Raw genomic sequence first — 10,889 nt, 5'->3', positions numbered from 1 at the left:
TAAAATTTCAGATTTTATAGCGATGATGACGTTTTGAATACTGTATACCTTGACAAGCTCATAAATAATTATTCCCAACTGAGACTACACTGGTCATAATTTTAGAAGGTTGTTTCATGTTTATGTGAATAACATTTATTGGAAAAGTATTTATGTTTATTGGTGCACACTCCTGACATCTTAAAAGTTGGTAAAATTGCCTTTTAATATTGCAAAGAACAATTTCATAACAATCAGATTTGTAAAATCCAATACGAATGTGGGAAAGTATTTGGATGTTGTGTTACATCCTATAAACTGCCATTGGAATGTAGTTCATGTGAAATTAATGGGTTGTGGAAGGTTGTCTTTGCTTTAAAGAGAACTTGTAAAAATGAAATTTGGCAAAATGATTTTTCTTTTATTCTACCAAGTACATGCATTTTGGCATTGTGCTTTGAAAACTTGGTGTGGATCTATATACCATGTATATCAATGAATCAGGAATTCCTGTAGTATTGCCACAGAATTGAGTGCCTGAAATTACCATTTCCTAATTATTAAAAGCTGTTTGCATTTGTCACTGAACGCTAGTATTAGACATTTTTCAAATATTAATCAAACTGTTGTTTTTAGGTAGAATAGTGCATAATCACACAGATGTACTGTGTGAAAGGTCTTGGAACACTTGGCATACCACGTGCTGTGCGCAGTGGGAAGGAAAAGATAAAAATCGGGCAAAACTCTTCAAGTGGATCCTAGGAATTTTATTATAGGGAAAGGCTGAATTAAAAACTACTTTTCTGAGCTGCGCTTCTCCTGGATTACTGATGCAGGATTGATTCTCAGATACCTATGACAACATAATACAAAAATCTTGGAAATAACTTCAGTTGCTTCATATAAGGTTTGTTAGCTGAAGTGCATAAGACAAGTGTACAAGACTATAAGCCTTGTAGTCTGTGATGCAGCCATTTATTTTTACATAGCTTTTGCTTGTGGAATAAATAAGTTTAAGTGTTACGTTTATAGTGGAGTGTTGTGCTTTGGGTTAAATTATCTTCAAATGTGTATGTTTTTTAACACTTGTCATTTGCTTTGTTAAATATTCAGAAGGAGCTGACACTTTCTAGTTCTCGAGAACTGCTCTTTACGAGAAAAGAACGAGGGGATAACTTTATTAGCTTATTTGATGCAACTGCTTCCGTTCATGCAGCATAGGAAGATAAACCAAAAGTTGCTTAGGACAAATCGAGGTTATGAAGAATCTGCAGCACCCCCAGCAACACCGGTGCCACCTTCAGTGTTGTAATGATTCAGATGTGGAGACCGTGTTGAGTTTGCTTTCCCCACGTCTTTGAGCAGGCCCGAACTGCGTTTCACGCGCCCGCGGCGGCCTCCCGCGCAACCGCAGCGCGGCGCCTCCGTGACAACGGGGCCGCGCGCGAGGTGCGCATGCGCGGTCCGCGCTGTGGCGCACCGCCCTCTGCGCCGGCGACCCGCCGCGCGCATGCGCACAAGCACCCCCAGCTTCTTTTATAATTTTTTATTTGTGTTTTCTTTTTTTTTTTTTTTTTTTTTTTTTTTTTTTTTTTTTTAACCTCATTTTTTTTAATGTGCTCCTGCACCCCGGCTGCAGGAGCCTCTCCCCCCGCTTTAGGAAAGAGAGCGCCCTCGAGGCCGGCCGCGACCTCTCAACCGGCGGGGTGAGAGGTTGCCGACAAGATGGCGGCCGCGGCGGCGGCGGGGCGCGTTGGCGGCGCGGGGCGCGGAGCGGAGCGCGGCGCCTCCCGCGGCCGCTAGAGACCGCGCCGCCCCCCGCGGGGCCGCCATGCGCGAGCGGCCCCGGCCGCAGCCGCCCACGAGCCCAGGAGCCGCCGCGGGGGGACGATGCTGATGCCTGCGTGACGGTCAGCAGTGAGCGCGACGAGCTGCTGCCAGCATGAACAGGAAGAAGGGAGACAAAGGGTTCGAGAGCCCCAGGCCCTATAAACTATAAGTATCTTTTATTTTGGTTTTCCTCAGTAATTATTATACTTGGGATCCATGTGTGTTTGGAACAGGCCGCAGGCTGATAGCAGTCACCTGCCTCAGGGGAGGCTGGAGCTGTAGTTGGCAGTGTAGCTTGTCCTCAGAAAGTACATGTTGTAGATGTGATACTGTGTGATCTCATGGCCAGGAAACTCTCAACCTTGCCAAAACCAAAAAAATAAGTAAGTGCATTGTGCTCTTCAAACTATATAGAAATTCCCAAGCAATATCAACACTCCAGATCCTACATCATGTTTCAGTCTTAACGTTGCATGGAAGTGTCAAGGCCTGGTTGTTTGATACAGGGGATTTATTCATTCATTTATGTTTTTTTAACATGTAAAAATGAGTTCAGATCACACTGAACACCTGTGTTCAGCAGCTTTGCTGAATAAATTGGTGTTTTTGCATGTGCTTTGTTTTGAGTGCTGCTCATTGTCCATTTCAGTGGCTGTCTCTGTTTTTTTTTTTGTTGTTGTTGATTTATCTATAAAACTGTAGCATAGATGGATTATTTTAAAATAAAATTACTCCTGATAGCATATGTATTTTAATAATGTAGGTAATCTGTCTTTGGAAACTAGATGGCATGATTCCCTTAAATTTCTGTTGAACTAGCTGAAATGAAGCAACATTTTTTAATGCACAAATGTATCAGTGTGTAGTAATGTGTGGCATGGCGTAAAAGTTGAGTTGTTCTGAGCCTGGGCCTTGAGTTACGATTGATAATATTCCAAAGCACGATGGAGAAGCCACATACTACAGAAAGATGTAACTTTAACTTTTAAAAAGTTGGAGTTATTGTTTTATTTGCAAAGTGTCCAAGAACAAGATTTCAAAATTAAACATACAGCTGAACTGCTTAAAATTCCTACTTTGGTTAACATATATATCACAATTATTTAAAACAAATTCTTATGACATACTAATTGTAAAAGCATATACTATGGTTGTTTTCCATATATCATGCCTTTTTATGTAAGCTGTATGTGAGAGTCAGCTTACCAGGTAAATGTCCTGCATAGCTTTCATTGCAAATTACAGCTACATTTCATTTTTAATATTGCACTTTCTTAAAGCGTTAGATCTTGATTTTATAATATAATATTATATTTTTGTACATTCTTAGGCACCATTCAAAAATTATATTGTTATGCTCTTGTATTAACAGTAATATTCACAGTGGTGTGATACTTAGAATTTAGTATAATTTTTTTGACGTGGAGACTTGGAGCATTATGAATTCTCCCTATAATAAGTATATGGTGTATGTAGTATGTCTTTTGCATTATTACCCTCTATGTGCTATCCGTGCTACTATATGTATATACCATATGTATATACACATATATGTGTGTGTATGTATGTGATCTCTCTATTTTAATTGAGTTGAAATGGCATTTAAAATGTTAGTGTTTGTCCAAATAGCATGTTACTTATTTCAGATATTTTTTTTTCTTCCAGCACGACTCATCAAGTAGTTTGTATCAACAACATAAATTTTCAGAGAAAGTCTGTTGTCGTAAGTACTTTTTCAATAAAATATGAAAGTAGGAAAAAAAGTCTGGATTTTCTTCATGTTTCTAGAGGAAGCAATTGCACACAAGCAGATTATGTTCTTCAGCATCTTATGTTATTGGCTTTCTAGTCACCTGCCTCTCATTAGCCTGTCATTCCTTGAAATGTATCAAATAAAACAGCTTGTAATAGTGAATACTTTAATCTCTGAGGAGAAGCTTTCTTAGAAGAAGGTGTTTGTATTTTAAGTATTACAATTTGCGATTCAGAATCACCTCTCAGCATGTGGTCAGCTGACATTAGGGATAGGGTTACAGAGTTTTGTAGCTTCCATGTGAGTTCAATTGAGCTCTGAAGAGAGTGTAAGGATTTGGAGATCTTAGCAAATTTAGATATCTGCCTAAATGTATTCTGCTTAGACTTTAAAAATCACAGTCTCAAGCTCAAGTACCAGGATCTAAACCACAGTGGTAGAAAAGGATGCTGGTAACTTGAAAGCTGGTCAATAGAGATAAGTCACTTCTGGAGTATGAGTTTTTGTTTGATGATCTTATGTGTGTGTTTTTCTTTTTCTTTTTCTTTTTTTTAATTTCACAACTGGGGAGATTCACTAGGCTAAATTTTATCTAAAAGGAAACACAATTCCCTTTAAGTACAACATCTAAGTTTGTATTAACTTTTCCTATGATTTTCTTTGAAGATGCACAAATAAGAACTGATACTTCATCTTTTATTTCTTTACTTTATGAATCGATAAAGATTTTAATAGAAGTTGTTGATTTGTGTTTTCCCAGGGTTATGTAGAATTGACAATATTTCCCACGGTTGCAAACCTGAATAGAATCAAACTGAACAGTAAACAGTGCCGAATTTACAGAGTAAGAGTCAATGATCTGGAAGCAGCTTTCATCTATAATGATCCAACGCTGGAGGTTTGTCACCATGAGTCAAAGCAGTAAGTGATATGTTTAAAATGCTGAAAATGTATGGTCTTTTGCTTTAACCATGACTTAATTACTTTCCCTGAGGATTTCCTTGTGGTTAATGTCATCATCAGTGAAAAACACTTTAGGTAGGGGGATTTAATTCAGGGAAGGTAATTTTTGAATATAAATTACAATATTTATTCTGTTATTGTTTTTTATTAAAATTTCTTCATATTCTTTTGCAAGAGAATTAGAAGTTTTTTAAGAGGTTCTTTATGGAGGGAAAAGTAGTGAATGGCAGTTGTGCTCTGAGTGCTTTAGGCAGTTATTCCTCGTATGTCTCTCAGGGTAAGAGCATACCTTTGTCTAAAACGTTTTATCTGTGATGAACTTAATGGATGAGCTAAGATTTATATACACAGTTTTATGCTCTTGTAACCATTCTTTAAATGAGCTATTTTGGCAGCAGCACTTGTTTATATTCTCGTATAGATCATTTTAGAGTGGTTTTCCAACATTTGTGCACAGAAGAGGATTACGCTTTGTTTTTGAGTAGTTTTGGATATGTTTTTTTAATTCCAGTTTGGCAAAATTAATAAAAAATTGTTTAGAGTAAGATTATTATGTTCTGGTAGGTTTATCCTGCAAAGTGGGTTTTATGTTTTGTGATGCCAGGCTAGGTAGTTTTTGTTCCTTTTGACCTCTAAGCCTAGAAATATTTTAACACCATTAAAGTTCTTAGGAAATTGGGGAAAATTTTCTCAGCAAGACTATGTAAGCTTTTTTTTTTTCTAATTTTGTTATCCATATCCAGATAATCTTATATAATTTGCTTATTACTTCAAAAGAAATAATAGGAATAAGGCAAATCATGTGACTGTGACACCTCAGTCACTGACCTTCAGGTATTTGTTGTGTCCCCTTGAAAGTGATTGTGAGATTTCCTAGTTGGAAGGACAGTGTTCAGTTCAGCGGCAAAATTGCCTTAACTTAGAAAGTTTTCAGATTTTGCTCTTCAGATAACAGTGCCTCTGTGATGTACTCTGTTCGCCAAAAAGCGAGTTTTAGCATACAGAAATGCCAATCAGCTATTCCAATCAGCTAATTTGGGATTCTTGGCTTCTGAGTTTGTTCACAGCTATTAAAATTTTTAGTCTCCTTTCTACTATTTGCTTATGAGGAGGAAAAAAAAAGCAATTTGATAAATCTTTCTAATGAAGATCAGTAAGATAATGCTGTGAAACTGTATCATAGAGAACTTTTCTTTTTGTCGTCCTGTTCAAGATTTGAGGACAGGGAGAGAGCAGCCTGTAAAATTTATTGCTGAAGCTTTCACATTTCATATTTTTTGCAAATAACTCAAAATTCCTTGTGTTATTCATAGCTATGAAAGACAGATGTCACCAAATATTCTTCACAAAAAGGATGCATCTTTTCTTTTATCTCAGAAATCAAAGACTTATATGTGCACATGTAAAGAGAAGGAACTTCTTGTGCTTTTCTTTGAGATATCTGGCCATAATTGGGGTGCTGTTTATGTTGGCAATTTTGATTAAATGCAATATCTGTCCTCTTAATTACAAACAGAAATTCAAACAGAAATTCAAGATACCCAAAACCTCTCAAATTTTATTTTGAAAGGAGGTTCATCAGTGGATTGCCTTTGCCCTTCTTCGTAAGGTTTTGTATAAAAATACTCTCTTGCTTTTGTTTTTGTTAGTGTTGATTTCTAAAAGAATGGATAAAATATGTGGAAAAAATACTGGTATTTGATAGACTCTTTCTTACTTTTACTGTGAAAGATGGTAGGTTTTAAAATTTCTTGCTAATTAAGCAAGAAAGCAGAAGAATTTAAGCTAGGAATGGAAGAACTTATATCTAAAGCCACTGTGATTCCTTCTTTGGGAAGATTGACTGCAACGTCTGTGACTTTTGAGGTAATGTTCCCTGCCATAAATGTGAAATCCTCTAGGAAGTTAGGAGTCTAGAACATAAATGATGTTGCTGGCTGTTAAAGGTATGTAAATGTAGGGTAAGGCTATATTTTCAGTAGCTATGCTTTGTAGCTTTAGCCTTTCCACGATATGAACAATGTGAAACTGAGCATTTTGTTACTTACTTTAAAAGATGAGGTGTGCTCCGTAAATGAATGGGAGCGGGAGGAGCAGTCATTGATTGTGGCCTTTGTCCAGTGAGCCAGAAATATCATTATGAAAAAAAAAAGGAAGCCATCACCAAAAAATGGAAGAAGACTGAAGGGGTTAAACACACCTTGTTTATATTGTAAAAAATTCTGGTGTGAAAGCAAACATAAGAAAGTTAAAAGAGGGTGAGAAAATCAAGACTAAAGAAAGCTTTATGTAGGAACTTTAAGCAAAACCTTCAGAATTTGTTTCTATCTCATTATGATGAAGATTTTACTACTTCTTGGCTGAGAGTTTTGACAGATCATTTCTGTGTTCCCAGTGTGCCTTTCAATGTTTTTTCAGGTCAAGTGATACTTGTGCATTTTATGATCTCTTACAGAGCCTTTGTCCTTCCACATTTTTCTTGTTTCAGAAGATAACACAGACTTTTCAATATTAAGTATTCTGTCCTTTCATGATACTGTCCTTTCATATTCTGTACTTCCGTGTGCTGTTCCTAGAGTTTTTCCATGTGTACACAAGGTGGCAGAGAATCCCACTTAGCTCATAGTTCTAAGGAAGGGTTTGAAATCTAGCAAACAGAGCAGGTTGCTTGGGTCTTGTTTTAAGTTGTTGCAGAGTGTTACAGTCATCTCCCTCCTCCTTTTTTCCCTTTCAAATTCCTTGCAAAATGTTGCTTTATTGAATCTGTCATCAGAGGGAGAGTAGGACTTATTTTTTCTGGATTACACGGTTTGTATTCAGATTCCTGAGGTTACTACGTATATTCTAGCCTCTTGTCAATTTAGAATTTGCAAAGAAGTTCTCTGTTTTCTTAATGCTATTAGACTTTTTCCTTAAGCAAGAGCTTAGAGTTGCAACACACTGGTGTTGAAGGAGCTGTCGTTTCAAGATAGAGTTCTCTTTTGGTCTGTGATGAGTGAAGTTCAAGATTATTCTGCTGTTGCCTAGTTATTTGTGTTGTATATGTGTTTTGAATCCCATTTTGTATGTCTTTACGTGCCTGGTTGAGAAGCTTGCTATTATTTTTCTGTAAAGAAAGATACATTTTGGAAAGGTAACTAACATGCCTAAATGCTTTGCTATGCATAATCTCTTTGGTGTAATAACAACTTGGCAGTGTAAACCTGTTCATTCACTAATTCAACCATATATTTTGTTGTTTTATTTGAAATCTATACTTTTAAAATACTAAACAATATGTTTTGAGATGCCCCAACTTGACTACTGTTGTAGTTATGAATAGCATGATTGGAACAGATGTGATAAATGTATCTTGTGATGTTTGTTCTTCTGAGGATCCATCTTCAGCCTGTATGTATCAGAGAAATGAGCTAGGAAAGTGACTGGTAGGCTGAGCTGTGTATTATTTTTCTACAGGAAATAATCTTTTTTTCCACTGTTAAGGTATCGGGGAAATTGCAAATTCATGATACACAGTTTAATTAAAAAAAAAAAAAAAAAGGTATAAAGAATGACTTGGGTGGGGGGAGGGTATAGGAAACACTTGTCTTTTGGCAAGAGAGAGATGAAGGTTTTTCTTAACATATCACAGACTCAAACTTTTGGTTTATTAATACATTGATTTAGACTCCAAAACCAAGTGTGAATTATAATCCATTACATTTACTCTTCTACTTAGCTTCCTAGCTACACGTGGATCAAGGAGCTATTATTCCACGTTGACTGTTCAATGCTGGAAGAAAAAAAAGTCTATATACAGTCTAAACATGAGCCACATAACAGTTAAGTAGTAGTGCTGTAGTTAGTACTGAGAGATTTGATGGCAGGTGGATGCGGAGATGTTAGTAAGGAAAGGGTAGCTTAACAAACAAAAATGGTCTCTGCAGAATGGAACATACTTCCAGTGAGGCAGCATCACACACCTGGTTGTAGCAATTAGTGCTTTGGGATGAATTCTGGTAACAAAATGCATCTCCACTAGGGAAAAAAAAGAAAGAAGGTGTATTGAAAGAATGTGTGTTGTTCTTTCATTGCTAATCTGCATTTAGGAAAAAAAAAAAAAAAGGCTTTATTTCTTGAGCTGTAACTTCTGGCTCATGTTGTCTATGGTTTTGTTAAAACAGCCATATCCAGTTTATTGAAAATAGTTGAACCTTTGAAAAGATTGCTGTCTGGTACGGAGCTTTTAGTGTAATCTCTTGGTACTGGATTAGACCACTTCGCAAGAAATGAAATATCAGAATAGACAGTTTCCCTTAAAACGTTAAGCCCAGCAGAGTCTACCTTTCTTGCTGTAAAAGTTTGGCATCTTCCTGTCTCTGAATTTTTGATGTTTAAAGTGTAACCATAAACTCCACATAATCCACAAATTTGAGCAAATTTTTACTGATATTTTGTAAAGGGAGCCCCTACCAATAACTGTAATTCCCAGAGCATGCGTACCTTAAAATGACAAACCTTGGGACTTTAGACACAGTAGACTTTTAAAACCTCCAGGTATTGTACCTTATCTTTAGGTGCACTTCACCTGTGGAAAAAGGATAAAGTGATAATGTATAGAAACCTGGAATTTTGGAATCTATGCTCAGAGGCTAGGCTCCAGTCTACTCTTGATGTTCTATTTTCAGAAGCTTCCAAGCAAAGTAGACGGGTTTATAGTGCCTGACATTCTCAGTCTTGGTGATGGTGCCAGGGAATGTGCACACTACTATTGCCAAAGATCAGGAACTGCGTGAAAATGTTCTCAATATATTTCAATGTTTTAGTTAAGTCTCAGATGAGGAAGGCTGGGAATAGAAGCATTGTTTGACACACCTAGACTTTTAGGATGATCCTGGCATGGTTAATTACCCTTCATCCTTTCAAGTAAGGTATTGTAACTTGAGTGAAATGCTCTTTTCTCTGTGGGTGGCGAGTAGTGAATGGTTAGAGGAAGGAAAGTAAAATTCTGAAATGAGATCATGTCTGCTTTGGGTGGACTTCAGATTCCATGGCCCTCAGAGGAAGAAAGGAGCCCACAGCCGGAAGGCAGAGTCCTCCCTGGTGGTGCAACGTGCTGCACAGCGCTCTGTGCTTCGTTGCAGCTGCAGTGGTTGTGTTCACCAGTGGCACAGTTAAATGCTCTGGGTTGTTCTGGAAAAGGCAGAAATGTAAAACACTTTTTCTTCAGGGGTAGAGTTATGCAAGCTTTTCACAAACAACATCTGCTAGGGGATTAGAATTCGGAAAAGTGTTGTGTCCACATGTCTGCAAATCCTTTTGAAAGAATGTAAAAGATCTAAAGATGCAAAGGGAAGGATATTTTCAAACTTGACTGGTCAATCTTCAGTACCCAAATGCAATCAGAAGAGCTCTTTAAATTGGAAGTTAAGAAGTTACCATCCCACCAGTAACTCCTGTAACTGCTGACACATCCATGTTCCCATTCCTTTCAGGAAAGAAAGTTAAGAATAAATCATAACTGAAGTAATGTTTTTACTTTGTAATGAAATGTATAGTCAATAACCACTAATATTTACTAACTTGAACAGCTCAGACTAGATTACAAGGATCTGTATCCTATAAGGCAGGCATAGAAATGATGGTAACATTTATATATTTATTTTCTATGTACTAAAGATAAAGTATTTTTTATTTTTTTGCAGATTAAAGACAAAACTAGCTTCTAGATTTTTTTATGGCACATAAAAGAGCATAATAGAAGACTATTCCTATCCATCAAGCAAAGAAGGGAAAAATGCTTGGTTGATCATTCATCATAAAACTGACTATAGAAATCATAGCTGTAAAAATTGGTTTTTGTAGTTCAGCGTATGCTTTAAGAATTAAATGGGTATTTCTGACAGGAGGAATCTCAACTATTTTTCCAATGCCTACGCTGCTGCAGTCAGTGCTGTGGACCCGGATGCTGGAAATGGAGAGCTCTGCATCAAGGTTCCCTCGGAGCTGTGGAAACATGTTGATGGTAAAGAGATGATACGGAAAGCTTGATTTAAGGTGCCATGCAGCTGTTAGCTGGGAGTTTGCATAGAAAGTAGTAATTTTAAAAAAATCTCAGTAGCTGTGATGTTATTTTATAAATATAATTGAAATGCTCGTTACTCTTTTCTTTTCATTACTCATATCTTTCCAGCTAAATTCTGAAAAATACATTCACCCTTTTTGGTAGTATGGGAAATGTGGCTGCAGAAGGGGCCTCTTAGCACTCTGAATTAAAATCAAGCTGGTTCGGGGGCAGGATCCCAAGAGTATAGGTATAATGGGATGTGTTGGGTGCTAAACTAGAACTGCTTGAACCTACTTGAAGTATACATGAGCAGGTAAA

At 37.1% G+C, this 10,889-nt stretch overlaps 1 protein-coding gene across 1 annotated transcript in view; it reads left to right on the top strand.

The window, feature by feature from the left end:
* The first annotated feature begins 1,840 nt into the window (after positions 1–1,840).
* TAF2 (TATA-box binding protein associated factor 2) overlaps positions 1,841–10,889 on the top strand; it is a 50,543-nt gene continuing 41,494 nt past the window's right edge. The window contains exons 1-4 of the mRNA XM_010217114.2: positions 1,841–1,974; positions 3,478–3,532; positions 4,323–4,483; positions 10,411–10,529. Of these exons, the coding sequence (XP_010215416.2) occupies positions 1,922–1,974; positions 3,478–3,532; positions 4,323–4,483; positions 10,411–10,529 (388 nt within the window). The 5' untranslated portion in view covers positions 1,841–1,921. The remainder of the gene's footprint in view (positions 1,975–3,477; positions 3,533–4,322; positions 4,484–10,410; positions 10,530–10,889) is intronic.

This window comes from Tinamus guttatus, unplaced genomic scaffold, assembly GCF_059628265.1.
Source record: "Tinamus guttatus ecotype Peru unplaced genomic scaffold, ASM5962826v1 Tinamus_guttatus_pri_ptg000492l, whole genome shotgun sequence".
In the NCBI taxonomy this organism is placed as follows: Eukaryota; Metazoa; Chordata; class Aves; order Tinamiformes; family Tinamidae; genus Tinamus; species Tinamus guttatus.
The sequence above is the reverse complement of the archived record's forward strand: the minus strand, read 5'-3'. Positions and strand labels throughout refer to the sequence as shown.